This window comes from Rhipicephalus microplus, chromosome X, assembly GCF_043290135.1.
Source record: "Rhipicephalus microplus isolate Deutch F79 chromosome X, USDA_Rmic, whole genome shotgun sequence".
Classification (NCBI taxonomy): Eukaryota; Metazoa; Arthropoda; class Arachnida; order Ixodida; family Ixodidae; genus Rhipicephalus; species Rhipicephalus microplus.
The window spans coordinates 249888482-249905091 of NC_134710.1; the positions used below are offsets into that span (position 1 = coordinate 249888482).

General features: G+C 46.5%; 1 protein-coding gene and 1 long non-coding RNA gene across 2 annotated transcripts in view; both read left to right on the forward strand.

The window, feature by feature from the left end:
- The window catches only part of LOC119161606 (uncharacterized), an 87992-nt gene that overhangs the window by 61400 nt on the left and 9982 nt on the right, over positions 1-16610 (forward strand). The window contains exons 2-4 of the mRNA XM_037414152.2: positions 84-343; positions 9440-9787; positions 10466-10630. Of these exons, the coding sequence (XP_037270049.1) occupies positions 84-343; positions 9440-9787; positions 10466-10630 (773 nt within the window). The remainder of the gene's footprint in view (positions 1-83; positions 344-9439; positions 9788-10465; positions 10631-16610) is intronic.
- Positions 11203-11760, forward strand: LOC142776060 (uncharacterized). Its single transcript, XR_012887269.1, has 2 exons — positions 11203-11322; positions 11549-11760. It is a non-coding gene; the product is annotated as an uncharacterized LOC142776060 (long non-coding RNA).

The window sequence follows — 16610 nt, forward strand, 5'->3', positions numbered from 1 at the left end:
CCGTGGCTAGCACTAAATCGGCAATAACAGACGTTCGGGCGTTGCATAGCTCTGTTCAACCACGTGCGCGTTTCTTTGTGCAGGCGAGCAACCCCGTCCTTCGCGCCGTGTGGCTGGTGCCGCTGCTGAGCTGCTGCTGTTGGGGCGGCTTGGTTCTGGGAGCCCTGCCCGTGCTGGCGGAAAGCGGAGTGGGGCCCGTGTGGCGTGCCGTCTCCAGCTCCAGCTACTACATCGCCGACGTGAGCTTTCCGCAGCAAAGGAGCCGGAGGGCGTTCGTGCCTTCGCCTCCCTACTGCCCCGAGACGGGGCGCACCGTTTGTGCACAAGTCGACGACTATCCCACGTGGGTATCCACGTCAACGCGCATCTTGAGACTTGCAGAGCCACTGTGGCCAGAAGAATTGATATACAGACAACTGGGGGCTGCGCAAATGACCTAGTTGAACACGGTGAAACGGCGATGAACTCTACGAACACGGACCTCTTGCTGTCGACGTCACCATGTTTTACGCTGGCGAAAACCATAAATTTAGGCCACCATGCTCAGCAAATAATTCAGCTCAACTAAATCACAGTCGATTCACTTGCTGCGTCATACAGTATGTGCGCAACGTCGCTTGAATTCGTTCCCCTTGTGTAATAATTACTATATCTAAATGAAAAAAATTCCGCCATATCCACGAAGTGAATGATGATGAGTGGGCGAAGCTCCGGAGGTAAACCTGGTAAACCATGAATCCTCTGTACATTTTGCCCACTCGATTTTATTACATCGCTCCCCCTAGCGTACGTCGCCGCACTAAATCGAACAATTGCCTTCAACCAATGACACGCGCCATATGTGACATCATTCCTATTTTATAAGATCTCGCGTCTTTCATCAACTACAAGTACCGCTTTCTAGTTTATAACATCTTGCATCTTTTCATCATCAGCTACAAGTACCACCATCTAGTAAACACTACAAGAACTAAACGAGAGGTGGCTACATGGATGGATGGATGGATGCTATGAGCGTCCCCTTTATAACGGGGTGGTGACAAGTATGTCACCAGGCTCGACAAAAAAAAAACTTTTTTTCTTTTTTTTATGTTGGCCTAATGCCTCTACTTCGATAAATTCTATCTTAATGGAAAAAAGGTAAATTTTCACCTTAAGTTCTCTGCCATTTACGGCACACTGTCCATATTTTATTTTTCCAATATTTATTTTTGTCCTTTCTCTCTAATTTTCTGCCACCAATACTCCAACCGTCTCTTACTTATTTCAATCGCGGGTGTGTTCAGCTTTCCATTGTTGTCCCTAAAACCCAAGGCTTCCTGTAGGCTCGTGCCCAAACGTACACCTGGGTGGATATCTCCACATTCAATCAGAACATGCTCCGCCGTTTCCTTATCTTTCCCGCAGCATGTGCATTGTTCTTCTTCTTTACTGAATCTTGCTTTATAACTACGCGTTCTAAGGCAACCCAATCTCGCTTCAAACAGTAAAGCGCTTCCCCTTTAATTATCGTAAAATGCCTCCCTCCTTTTTCATTTTTGCCCTTTCGGTAGTTACTCAGAGCCGGTTTTTTCTCCATAGCTGCCACCCAGTAAATCCTCTCCGCCTCCCTGACTTTTCCCTTAACGCTCTTTGTTGACATATGGCTCACAATACCAGCCGTATATTTACTAGTGAGTCTTCTAGTTCTTTTTCTCCACTGTGTGTCCACGCTCTTCCTATACAAATAACGGAACACCTTCTCTGCCCATCTACTCTCCTTCATATTTCTTAGCCTTTCTTCGAACCTTATTTTGCTCTGCGCTTCCCTCGCCTCAAAACCTGCCCACCCCATATCGCCCTTTACAGCCTCGTTTGTCGTCTTCCCGTGAGCACCCAACGCGAGGCGTCCCACAGTCCTTTGATTTACATCCATTCCCGATTGCACCTCTGCCCTCATGCACACCACTGAGTTCCCAAAAGTAAGCCCTGGAACCATTACACCCTTCCACAGACCTCGAAGCACCTCATACCTATTGTATCCCCACAACGCTCTGTGCTTCATTATTGCCGCATTCCTCTTTCCTTTTGCTGACGAGGCTTTTTCCTGTACCTCCATGTATCTATCACTCTCATTTACCCACACTCCAAGGTACTTGTATTCACTTACCCTCGGTATTTCCTGGCCTTGTATGGACACCGTCTGATCACAGGGATCATTGAATACCATCAATCCACACTTCGTTACACTGAATCCTAGTCCAAGAGCTTCACCTTCCCTTCCGCATATATTCGCCAGCTGCTGTATATCATCTCGACTGTCCGCAAATAAGACGATATCGTCCGCATAAAATAAACCTGGAAGCTTCTGCTCAATCATCATGCCGCCCTGTTTGTGTGACAGATTAAAACCAATGTTGCTACCTTCTAGCGCTTTTTCCATACTCACCATGTACAGCATGAATAACAGTGGGGACAAAGGACATCCCTGTCTCAGACCCCTGCCAACCTCAACGTTCTCTTTGCTACGCATTCCTTCCCACTCTATGCAAACTGTATTTTCTCGGTATATCTCCCTCAAAAGCTGTATACAGTCGTCGCCCATGCCCATTCCTTTCAATATATCCCACAAAATTTCCTGATTAACGTTGTCGTATGCCCCAGTGATGTCTAGAAAAGCCACGTACAAGGGCCTATTCTCTATTTTAGATATTTCTATACACTGAGTGAGAACAAACAGGTTATCGTCTAACCGCCTGTCGACTCGAAATTCGTTCTGAAGTTCTCCCAAAATATCGTTATGTTCGGCCCATGTTTCTATTTTCATTTTTACTGCTTGCATCGCCAACCTGTATAGTACCGATGTAATGGTTAGTGGTCTATACGAGCGAATCTTGTCCTTTTCTCCCTTGCCTTTATAGATTAAGTTCATTCTACTTTGTCGCCAACTGTCCGGTATTTGTCCGTCCTTTAAGCTTTTTTCTACTGCTTTTAACAATGCTTCTTTAGTGTTATGTCCTAGTTCGTTAATGAGGCTAACGGGAATCCCATCTAAACCCGCGGCAGTGCGCTTTGGAATTTTTCCTTCGGCCTTTTTCCAGTTGAAATTATCAAGTACTAGCTCTTCCTCTGTTGCTTTCTCCGCCACACTTTTACTCACCGGGGAGATCCCCTGGACGCTCTTTTGAAACGAATCGGCTGTTACCTTTTGGATGTAACCTAGCGCTTCGTACCCTTCCAATTGATTTCCTCCTTCATCTAGAATATGTTGTTGCGTTGTGACAGACTTCCTATCTAGCGCCTTTATGTGGCTCCAAAAAATCCTAGGCGCGGCCTCCTTTTTTTCGTGTATCTCTGTCATCCAGCGTTCACTTTCACCTTTAATTTTTGCCTCTACCAATTTCTGTACAAGGGATTTTTTCTCCAAATATTTTTCCCATATTTTTTTGACTTCGTCCTGCGGCCGCTTCTCCTTTTTTGCCTTTCTATGCTCCCGTGATGCTTCGCGTCGCTTCTCGATCGCCTCCCGGATTTCCTTGTTCCACCAACTTTTTGGCTTCCTTTTTCCTTTCCAGCAAACAGTTTTCTTCTCTTTCCCTATCTCCTTCGTCATTAGATGTAACAGCTCACTATACTCCCAGTCCTTGCCTGGTATTTCGCCTACTTCTTCCTCGACTCTTGCGGCTATATTTATTATTTGTTTGTCATTTAAATACGAGCTGCCAGACTTTGATTCCATGCTCATATTTTTAGTTTCGTATCCCATTTGTAATGTTATTCGTTTATGATCACTACCCAAGCTGTTAATGCCTTCCTCGTCTATCCTCATTTCTGTCAGTTTGTGGTAAATTCCTTCAGTCATGAGACAATAATCAATACTTGATTGCTTGTTTCCGACTTCCCATGTGATCTGGCCGTCACATTTAGGCCCCGTGTTAACTATCTCCAGACTATGTTGCTCGCAAAGATCTAGTAATAACTTCCCATTGGTGTCTGAATATCCGTCAAGGTCATGTATGTGGGCATTCATGTCCCCTAGAAGGATGATTTCGGCCCCATTACCAAATTCCTTAATATCCGCACTCATGCAATCCACTATCTCCTGATTCTTTTCTCTGCAGTTATTCCCCGTCCACAAGTAGGCTACCCCTAGCCACGTTTCCTTTCCACCTACTGTGCCCAGAACCCAGAGGTGCTCTGAACACGTCTGTTTTACTCTAACCCATTTGGCTCCGCGGTGAATTAGCATTCCTACACCCCCACCTTTCCTTTCCGATATGGTCCTGTTACACCCTTCCCAAACATAATTTTTAATATGTGGTGGCTCTTCCAAGTCTCTAAGGTGTGTTTCTGTAACCGCATACACGCCTATCTGTTCTTTGTTTAACTGCTCCTCAATCTCTAACCATTTTGCCTTCTTTCTGCCACCCTGCATGTTTATGTAACTAATTGCAACACGCGCCTTTTTCCTTTTTCTTTTACCTTTTTTCTGGTTTTTCGCAATTCTACCTGTCAAAGCGTCCTCCTGGTTGTTTTCCCTGTTACGAGCTACCCCGGACTCCAAAGGGCCCGTGAGCCCCCCAAAAAAGCTACTGCGCGTCCTGCCAGTCGCCAGCCCACCTCGTGTCCAAGCCTCTTATCGAAATGAATCTTGTCTCTTTGGAATCCACCCCACCTGTGCACTTCCCTGTTTAAATCCACTACCTCGAAACCCTTCTCTCGACTAATTCGCCATATCTCTTTGTTTGCGTCGACAACCGCTCTTTGCAGGTTGACGTTGCGTACTGGTACTTCCGGTACTGTGCATACTACAATTTGCACCTGGGGGGACACGGTGCGCATGTCATCCACCCCTTTTGCCAAGGTCGTCGCTAGTCCTGACGATTCTTTTTTCAGGACGTCATTTAACCCTCCCGCAATTACAACGAGGTTACGATTGTTAGCTTTAGCTGCGAGTTGTTCACCCGCTTGACTCATTACTGTCCCCAGCGTTTGTCCTGGGAACGTCCCTATCGCAACTCTCTTGTCACCTTTCACCCTTTCTTTGATTGCCGCTCCGCATCGGACTAAATTTGAGTCACCGGCGATGATGACCTGTTCAGACATTCCTTCTGAAACCTGCACCTGGCTGCTGACTAGGTGACTAGCGTGAGTCACGGCTGCTGGTTTGCTCCCTCCCTCCCTCAAAACTACTTCCCGGTAGCTGGGCCCTGTGGCCAATGTATCTGCCTTTGTCATGCCTGTTTCCCTCATCTCTCCCGCACGGGGGGTCGTCGCCATAATGCTTCCGCCGTCACCTGCGTCTTCGTTCCCCTTCACGACCTTCGATAGGCCCTTCTCGGCTGCCCGGAGCCTTTCCTCCATGGCTGACGTTTTCTCTCGCTCCTTCGCCAATGCATTCTCCAGCTCTGCGATTTTCTCCATGAGCCCACTGTGGACCGCCATCATATTTTTCATTTTCTCCTCGAACTCGCACTGTCTACACTTGGCGTCATCTTCTGCTTTCTCTTCCGCACTAATTTCCACCTTCCGCCCTACCCCGCACTCTGAACACTTTACGGTCTTTTTGACCATGGCTAGCTCAGTTTACCGATGCCCACGTGTTAGAAAACTGTACTAAAATACACTGGTCTAAGCCAAAAAGAACCACAATAATACATAAATACGCTACACTTCACAGCACCTGCGCATGCACGTGGTCGGTCTACGCGCAGGCCTCAGCCACGTGGTGGCTGGAGCAAAAAAAAAAGACACAGTACAGAATACTAAAAAAAAAACGTACACCGTACTAGACCTAATCAAGCTTTACGCTAGCGCCTTACGTTCTCATAACGCTACATACAGAGGCAAGCTGAAAACATGCAAAAACACTTATCTGTAGCTGTCATTCCGGAGCTCTCCAAAAACACGTCCGACCTCCTGAACGACCTCCTACATACAGGAGACGGTACCGCCATCTAGTGAACACTGCAAGAACTAAACTAGAGGTGGCTACATACAGGGGACGGTACCGCCATCTAGTGAACACTGCAAGAACTAAACTAGAGGTGGCTACATATAGGCTACAGGGGACGCACAGCCCACGCCCTAAGGAGCTTCGCCCCTAAAAAAGAAACATGAGGGGCGCTGGACCACGAGTGACATTCCGAGAATTTTACGTACTGGAATATGTACGTATATATACACCCAATAAAGGGGAAGGGGAAACGACCGACTCAATGGTAGCTGTTTCCTGATATGTGAGCCAGAAATGTGATTGGGCGGGGGGGGGGGGGGGGGGGTAGGCCTACGGTCAGTCAAGCTAGCTGGCACAGCATTGAAGGTCACACGTGTGGGAGGTCACGCAACCACTGCATAGTGCGTCTGCTGCACTCGTGATGAAATAGCGCGGCAGCTAAAGGCATCTCGTGCCCCGCCGCTCTCAACGGTCACCATCTACGCGCAGGAAGTCAAGCAGCACCGAACAAGGGGGCGAGTGCATGCAGGGACTAGCGGATTTCAAGCCCGCATTACTATCACACTCCCCCCCCCCCCCCCCGCCCCGGCCAAAAAGGCAAAGCGGAATGTTTTGAAAGGAAGAGTGCTCGCCTCACGTACAGAAGCAGCCGCTGTGGGCTATTAAGAAAGCGGCGGCCGTCGCGGTGGTGAATCCATGATGGCTCAATTACGCGCGCCGCGTGCGAAACACCGCTGCCCACGGCAAGACTGGCTAGTAATGCTGGCGGCTTTACGAAGGCGCACCGCGTGCTCGTGGTGGCTGCGCAGACTGAAGGCCACATGTTGCGTCGCTGCACCTTACACGTGCGTGCTCTCGAAGGTGCTCGAGTACCTCCCCGTCAGGCCAAGTCATTGTCCTTACAGCAGCTAAGAAAAAAGAAGTGTGCAGAAGCATAATATCTCGCTACACTTTACGAATTTCTACCTGGGCAAAATCTACCTACATTCTCATTACAACTTTAAATCTGACTAAGACGCTGAATCAGATGTGCTTATCTGAAACATATTGCCGTATTTTTTTTTTTCAATACACTGTTTTGACCAGGTATCGCGAACGTTGACCAGGTATCGCGAACGTGACCAGGTATCGCGAAGTTTGACCAGGTATCGCGAACGAGGTGACAATGCGAAGGGAGAAACGTATATGTCGACGTCTAATTACCGCTCAGTAACGATATCTAAAATAACTTTAATACAACTGGCGAAATAGTTCTCCGTCAAAACTTCTGCCTCTGCAATACATGCAAACGCTTTCCAACGCTGTACTCTGGAATTACTGCGAGTTTTATTTTGTCGCATAGCGGTAACTATGACAGCGGTTTTTCAGAGTGGCAGCTAGGTGTTACAGACGCTTTTTAAGCCATGGTACACGCTGTTTGTTTAGTAATGAGGCACTTTCTGTAGCCGCCTGCTTAGCTGTATCGAAACTTGCAGTCACACTACGTTAGAAAAGAATCAATTTATTTTTTTCTCCATTGTTTTCTAAACATAGAGTAGTTTGTGACCTTCCAGGTCACTTAAGAAGTGCAGTCTGCCAAACAGCCGAGACTATCACCGCTTTGAATGGCAAGAAGACTGCGTTTTGTTGGCCTTCTCAGCAAAAATACAATAGCAACTATAGCCTTAATGCCAAACCCCAACGTCATATAACGATTAATTGCGCAGAAACTCTCACGTTAGCTCGCTAAATGCATATAATTTACATTATAACCTTTGACTTTCAACGCTTATGGTAGGACCAGGAAAGGGCGCTTACGCTGCGAGCCCTGAAAACCAGCTGTAAGTATAGCAATTAAGTGATCCGTCCACTTACACGGTCGGTGCTTGGTTGCCGCTTTCACTTTGTCTCTGAAAGAGAGTTTAATAACACACTTCCTGTTTACGAACGTTTTTTTTTTTTACATTCGAGTATGTGCACATAAAAAGGCCTTATTAAATCTACACGTTTTTTTTTTCCTTTTTCTCGGCTTAGAAATATTAATTTACTGGAAAACCACTTTGCGCGTTGGCTTTTCACGGTTTACTGAAAACTCCTCTAGTGCGTTCTCTGAATTTGAACGTAAGACGTCGGTTTGAATTTTAATGTACGAACAAAAGTCAAAGGCTGTCTGGTCATATATATAAGCTTACGTATTTAAAATAAGGGGAAAATGCGATTGCTGCACGTGAGCGCTGCTCTGCCTTTGTCTAGTGTCGTTCGCCAGCGTTATTACTGCCGGGGTGTCAGTATGGGAGACGCATATCAGCTGGAAGTACAAGCAATAGCGTGATGTGCGATTGCTTCATGGCAACATTTCATCATCTGCGATCGAAAGCATTGTCGCTCCAACATGCAGGCAGCTTTCCAAGCAAATATCTACGAAAGCATACAGCCTTTAGCAAGTTGGTACGGGCTTAAAGGAGAACATCGCATAAGACAAACGAAGAAGAAAAATACGAACAGTGGCCCTCACTAGCAACCGACTAGTGATGTTTTAATTCTCAAAACCCACACATATATACAAAAAAAATTGACTGCAAGGCTTATGGGAAAACACAATTGGAAGGAGCGTGTAATAACAGTGCCTCACAGACAAAAAAATGAAATAGTCCAGAAATCAAAGATTAAACGATCTGCCAGAAAGACAACAGTCTTTTTTAAGTTATTATATTTGTTTGTGTGTGTGTGTGTGTGTGTGTGTGTGTGTGTGTGTGTGTGTGTGTGTGTGTGTGTGTGTGTGTGTGTGTGTGTGTGGGAAGGGGGGGGGTTACAGAGGCTTCGCATAAGATAATATCATAAATGGGAAGCCAGCAAACGTCCCACGTTCTGAAAAAAAAAAAGAAATGGTGTCAGTCGCTATGGTCCTCAACTCGTTGTCTGTATCCTCTTTGTTCTTCATCTTTTGAACTGTTCCCTTATAATGTGTTTGTACTGTGCTGTCAGTTCTCGACTAAGACGTAAGGTCTAGCCGTCTTTTGAGACCCGACAATTCGCGTACGATAACTAATGAATAGGTCAAGTGAGGGCACGCCAGACCATTTTCATAGTTCTATAGCAGTCTACGACGTTTTGATTGAAAGGCCTCACTTTCCCGAGTATCATGACATACAGCAAGGACGTCGATCAGCGGTTGGAAACAAGATGTTGGCTGACCGTTTGGAATCAGCTCAGACGGGAAGATATAAGAGACCGAAACCAATGTGGTCTTGGTAACAAATACTACGCACGTATGTAGAATTTTTAAGGGAGCAGTTAAGAATGATTAGCTAACTGTCAATTGTATCTCCTGATCCGACTCTTTTTTTTTTTTTGAGTCTCCTATACAAGATAAAAGAGTGGCAAAATTGGAGTTTTTCAGTAGGCGTTGCGGGACTATGCACCCATGTTTTAGTGAACATTGATAGACCAACGAAAAATTCTAGCAAGCCAACCATTCGGTTAATCACACACGATTCCCATGCTGTGCGTGTGACATCTGCGCAGAGATTATATCTACCACGTGCTGCTGGGCAGCAAGAGTAAGCACTTCAACCTGTCCACGCTGTTCTCGGACGAGAGTCTGGGCGACTCGCAGCCAAACCGTGCGCTGCTTCCCGACCAGCCACGCACGGACAGCTACGTCGTGTATCAAACGGCAGTCCACTACGACCACCAGGGTGGACCGCCGCATCACCACGGAGGTCCGCACCAGCATCGTAGGCCACAGCAGCAGCACCGAAGGCGCCAGCAACACCAGGAGCCGCAGCTCCACCACCAGCTGTCGCACCAGGACGGCGATGATTGGCCCGATGCCACAATCGTCCTACCGCCAACGTTTGTCTACCATAAAAGGTGACTATACCGCACACGCGGATTCGCTAACTTGAAATATTCAAATATTTGTGAACCAATTTATGCGATGCGGTTAATGCTGTTGTGTGCGTTCGTTTTAGTTCCCGAGCTAAGAGGGAATTCACAGCATAGCTCTAGAGTTGGTCAGCAGGTCTGCACAAGTCCAATTCCAAGCTTGTTTGTTTGTTTGTTTGTTTCGTCCGCCGTCCCTAACAGTACGCCGAGCGCCATGATTTGTTCAAATGTGTGCTCAGTATTAATTCTATAGCGCCAAAATTTTCCGTGAATCTATGGCCGCGTTTCGCAGAACTACAATATATGGCTATGCAAGCGGTGTATACTTAAAGTAAGAGTTGCTTCTTGGAGGCTTTATATATATATATATATATATATATATATATATATATATATATATATATCGTCTCAGTTGCAGAATGCCTCAGAGTCTAAGGTATAAGTGGTGCATTGCTATCAAGCTCTACGGGGAAAAAGTGCGGCATATCTCACCTCGGCAGACCAAGTGGGCAAGTTATTCACTGTATCGCCGCATCGGTGCCCAAGCAGCGGTGTCTGTATTATAGAGCGCGAACGTTCGTGAGGCTCGGGGTTTGTGGCTCATTGGGGATCGAGTGCCTGCCGGCGGCGTGCTGTGAGAAGGCTGCCTGACGCTCTGCGTAGAGACCTGGTGAAGCGAGCGCCCGAGGTGGACCCGGCCTGTCCCGTGCGCACCATGTTCGTGTCGCCAAAGGCAGGACTCAGCGACCGCTCCCAGTGGAAGTACGTGGTCAATTTGCAGGACAGGGACCCTTCGGCTAAGCAGGTCATCCGCGTCGACGTCTGCAGGTACGCCACCACGTTTGGTTGACCATATGAAATTGGTAACCTGAAGCAAGTGTGTATTGCCAAATTACTCCAATTACTGAATTTTACACTGCTTTAGGTGTTTTTCATTTATTCATGCTGTAGTACAAATCTCCTTCTCCTTGAAAAAAAAACAACGCTTTTTGTCTAGTCAGAACGCGTTGAAGTAACACTCTCTTTCCAGTGGCGTAACTAGATAGGACGGCGCCCAGGGCAAATATATTTCCGCGCCCCTCATTATGCCCGTGATAATGTTTGTTATTATTATTATTATTATTATTATTATTATATAATAATAATAATAATAATATTAATTATAATAATAATAATAATATTAATAATATTAATAATAATAATAATAATAATATTAAATAATATTATTATTATTATTATATTATTATTATTATTAGCGCTAATGTAGGCTTCCGCGATTGCCTACTGGCGCGCGGCGGGCCATTTCGGAGGCCAAGGGCCACCAGTTCTGATTTCGATGAGCTACGCCCGCGTTTTTGTATAGTATTTTTCTTTTTTTATTCAAACTTCCGGAAGTCCCTTACCCGTCATTGTTCTCTTCCAGTCCACACTGCAAAAATCTTGACGGCACGGGCGCTTCCCAGGCCCAAGTTTCTCGTACCTAAGCTTTCGCGCTATTTGTGCATCCCAAGGAATGCAGGGTGAGTACAAAACAAAGCAACCAGCTAGACACCGCGCCCTCGGGTCTGGTATGGGGGTTAAACTGGTCGGAGTGTTCTGCCGTTTCGCTCCGTTCGCTGTTCCATTGATGGAGGTCATCCTTGTGCGGCCGCATTCTTTCAGGGAAGTTCTTGGTTTCTCCAACGTACGAAGCGGGGCAGTCGGCACATGCTGTCGGGTACACTACGCTCTGCGCTTTTTTCGCAGGTGCGTGTTCTTTGGGCCAAAGGATGAACCTGCCCATGGCGGTGGATGGCATGTGGGAAACGTTGACCCCCGCCCTTCTATTGCTTTGCTGGCGCCCGCGATGCAGGGAATCAACAAACGTCGCCGTCGTGTCACGCTTTCTCCGTCTTTCCTCCAGAGAACTCTGCGAATAAACGCCTTTGTTTAGCCTTTGGTGCCGAGGTCACGGATTATATTCGCCCTTCCTTCCGCCGCTGCGTGGACGATTAGTCGTTGGACGATCGGCTATTTCGTTGGAGTTTTCTGTTCTTACTCAAAAAAGGTGCATTCGAACTTTTTTATTTTATTTTGTTTACGTACGTGGTTGGTTTCAGGGAAGCTTTCAGTAAGTGGTTTGGGAGGCTGGTGGGGTTCGCTGAAACTCATCTAACCCAGTGCTGCGGAGCACAAAACAAAGCTTAGCCGAGGGTCATGGGAAGGCACGGAGGTAGCGCAGCAAAATGAAAATAGAGGATCCTTTTCCCGATGCAAAAGCCATTGCGGCAACCCTTTCCTTCACCACCATCCCCACTTCCAGTCGTACATTACAACCTCGCCCCTCCCCCCTTCCAGGCGGTTTTACGGAAAAAAACATTGACAACCTTTCCAGGGGGCGCCAACCCGAGGACTCGGCTTGGCGCCCCCTCCCTAGTGGCGCCCGGGGCACTTGTACCCCCTTGCCCCCCCCTAGTTACGCCACTGTCTCTTTCCTATAATAGCGAAAGTTGGGCTTGCTGGTGGTTCATACTTGGGAAGTAAAAACAGCGCACAAATATAGAAAAGGACAGAGGAAGAGACGACACCGCGCTGAAGTGGCAACAAAACTTTATTGGAAGATACACGCACATATATCAAGCATTCGACCCGGTCACGTGGAAAACCAAAGACGTCTGCGCATCAAAGCAAACAAGGTACGAAACAAGCCTTATCATATTGAACATCAACACGCGTGTAACAACCCAAAAAAAAAACAAAAAACACACCTTCCTACTTGCCGAAAACATACGCAACAGTCCCTAACAAACTAACAATCACTTTAACATGGCAGCGCAGAACCCAGGTACCGAACTTCTTTTTCACCAAGGGCCACGGACGGCTTTCTTACACACCTTTCCCCCTCCTTTTCAATGAAAAAAAGCCTACATCACTTCCCTGGTGCACTTGTCCCGATGTCCAAACAAACAAGTGGCTTTATCTGCCAATTGTTGGCAGCACTGCTTACAATGAGCTGGCAGGTGCAACCCGCCAGTGGCCGTTAAAGAGGTTAAGTGTTCTTTCAGTCTCACGTTAAGGCACCGCCCGGTTTGTCCTATGTAAGCACCCCCGCATGACAATGGTAACATATATAAAACACACGATTTACACTGAACATATCTATTTTTTCTCTTCTCCGGACAGTACGAGCAGGTCTTTCGTAAACCCGAACTACTTTTATGCACGCGGGCGCAAATGGAGGACAACTTTTTGGAAGAGGACATCACCACACGTACCCCATACCTACTGGCCACATTTTTCAAGCAATGTGGAGACTTGCGCACGTAGGGTACCACGACCGGTTTCTTTTCATTGCGCACGCACTCTGTTCTCCTGTGCGTATCACTTACGCCTTGGACCCACTTGATTAGCTTTTGACAACTCCTCAAGATTTCCGTATCAGGGTAGCCCGCCAACTTCAGCCTCTCAACCTGGCTCATGAAACTTTCTTTCAACGCATGCGTGCACGTTTTCTGGAGCGCACCCCGCAGTGCAGCATAAATAAAGCCGGACCTAACTATCTTAGAATGGCCTGAGGTGAATGGCAAGATACCATTTGCGGATCGGGGCTTTTACGACCAACACAAATGTTCCTCGTGAAACCGCATTCTAATATCTAGAAACCGAAGCTCTCCTTTTTCAGGCAGCTCGGAGGTGAACTTAAGCCCAAGGCGAGAATCCTTTAAAAAGTTTAATATGTCAGCTCTCATGCTATGCTGAATGTCGGTTTTAATTACAATAAGTAAATCATCAACATAACAAAAAAATGTGGCAGGACATATTCATCAATTTATTGGCAACGGACCTGTCGATTTGTCCCAGGAAAACATTACTTAAAACTTAAAACGGCACTCGCTACGTGATCGAAGCCTGAATAAAATCATTTAGCTACTAGTGGTAAAGAGTCGTTCAACGTGAAGCTCTTTCAGACCAACCACAGGCCGCCCAAGAAGGCCCTCGAAATGGTGGTAAGGTTAAACCTTACTTTCCGAACGTGGGAGCCGCCTGCGTCAACCTTAGCGTTGATCTCCAGGACCTGAATAAAAATATAGCATACCATACCGTACCGCCACGGGCGCCACTTCGTGAAAACCTGCTCGTTTTTTTTTTCTCATTCGACTGTCCCTGAAGTTTTTTTTTTTGGTATTGCGAAATTTCTTACGCTTGAAAGAGAATGCTAAAAACTACCGGCTGGAATTTTGATACATGCAGACTAGAAAATTTTTAGAACTGTTCTCGAAAATAGACCAATTATAAAGGAAAATAAGAGGCACGAAATTCGCAGCTCCATACATAGAGCACGTGAGACAACTTGTGCTGTGCAGCGCAGGAACACCGCCCTGTCGCAAAATCGAACAGCCAGAATGCCAGAATGTGCGTAAAACATTACACACACAGATAGAGAGACCATGCACGAGATTATTGATCACGGCTGCAATTTTAGTGCCAAAAACAGTACAAAACTTGTGTGTATTTGCTTACATTATAAAATAGAGAAACTTCAAATATCTGGAAATTTTGCTGTAAGAATTGCACACAGGCACACTGGACATGCGACGTCTCGATTTTCCAACTTTACATTCACTGCTTCGTGACGCACATACATTGGTTGACCCAGTCAAACTGGTTTCCTGTCTTTTTCTTGCACACCTCATCAAGTTTCTCCGTCTTGCATTTCCCATCTACACACTGGGCACGACAACCGAAGCATGTGACCAAGCACGACCTGACATTAATTACTGCTGAGTGGCAGGGTGAACGGGGACATGCTCGGCGGATGCACGAATTCAACCACTTCTCGCGCTTCGACCTATTTAACCGCACAAAAAATAATAACAAATAGGAAGAAAAGCTATTTGCTGCTCCTTCAAGTTCGTTAAAAAAATACGAGAAGGAACTGAAAATAGCCCTTTTCGGAGGTTTGTTTAAATCAAGCCTGTGGAACACATTTGACGTTTTTAAATGCAAAGGATCCTCCCTTTCTCTCCCCTCGTCTTCGTCTTTACCTCTCACTTTTTATCTCTCCTGTCACCTTTTCTCTTCTGTCTACTGCCATTTTTTTCTGTCGGAAAAGGTTAACATTGTGTTACCTAGACCCAACCTTGGGTAACTATATTTGGTTATAGCAGTGATGTATGGCTGGCGCCTTCAAGTGTTCTACCATGTAGCGTCCCCTTGTTGGGCCCGGTGGTAGTTGGTCACCATCACCGCCGAACTTCAAATGCTTCACATGGCGAAATCCTTCTCCTCTCAGAATGATTGGTCCCTGAAAAGGAACCGCACCGATGAACGCTCTAAACGTACCCGAACTGATTGAGACCACTTTCCACACTTTCTGATCATACACTCTCTTACAGACAACGAATCTGCTGAGTCATTGTCTGTCTTCTGATAGCCAGAACTCTCAAATCTAATAGAAGGTGCTTCAAATGCCAGAAATACGGACATGGATCAAACACTTCCCGCGGAAAACTAACATGTGCGAAATGTGGTGACCATGAGCATCCAACCGAGAAATGCACTTCGAATCAAACAGAATGTCCTAACTGTAACGAGCCGCATGCCGCGTACTCGCGCACATGTGAAGCATTCAAGAAATAAAAGGCTATTATTCACACCAAAGTTATAGAAAATATCACATTTTTGGAAGCCCGGAAGAAGGTGTCCCTTTTTTTCCGGAAGATCATACGCTGACGCAGCTCGCCGGGGAGCCGTGTGGCGTCTAGTGATGGTGGGCACCCAATACAGTTTTTCTGATGCGTGCACATCTCTGCCACCCAACAAGCAGCCACCAGCTGCACCAACCTTTCAAGTCCCAGAGGTAGACCTCCATCAGACCCCAGGGACGACACAGACAACTGAGACATCTGTCTCTTCTGATAAACCTCTATTAGCTTCCGAAGGTCCACCGGAGGCAATGGAAGCGACACTAGGATCCTCAGCATCTAAGATGCTGACGAAATCCCCCAAGTAAGGCGGGGCTACAGTGGCTAGAATAGACGGGGCCCAATTGATAGCCTCAAAGGGAACAAACACCCTCCAGTGAAGCCGCCTGATAAAGGCAGAGAAGTGTGAATAAGTCGCACTCTTTTCCTCATTCATGAAAATGGCTGCCGAAAGTATCATCTACTGTAATTGCCGCGGCCTAGTTAGGACCTTAGACGACATCTATGAAATACTTGCACAACACCAACCGATCATACTTTTCTTACAGGAAACAAACTTATAACCTACACACACTAGCCTTTTAAAAAGATATGTGGTATACCGAAAGGACAGACAAGGCACTGTCCATTCATCTGGCGGTGTCGCTATCGTGGTGCAGAAAGCAGTTCCGTCTCAAAGCCTAACTCTGGTTACTGACTTGGAGGCAGTAGCATTACGAAACCTAATTTTTGGACGAATAACAACCGTGTGTTCACTATATATCCCCCCGGAATACCACCTCTCTACTGAAGAATTCGAAACACTCATCGACAGGCTTCCACATCCATTTCTGTTGGTTGGAGACTTAAATGCGCACCACCCTCTATGGGGTTGCAGAAGTATGGATCATCGGGGCTCCTTAATTGAAGACTTCCTCTTGTCCTCCAGCTTCTGTATATTAATTAAAAAGAAGCCAACATACTTTAACGCCACGCACAACTCATACACAGCAATAGATCTTGCTATCAGCTCTCCATCACTCTTGGCAACAACTGAGTGGTCTGTTATTCATAACCTCTACGGAAGTGATCATTTTCTTGTCTGTCTAAAACACACAGGAAATGCGAGTACCGTGACTGCAAAT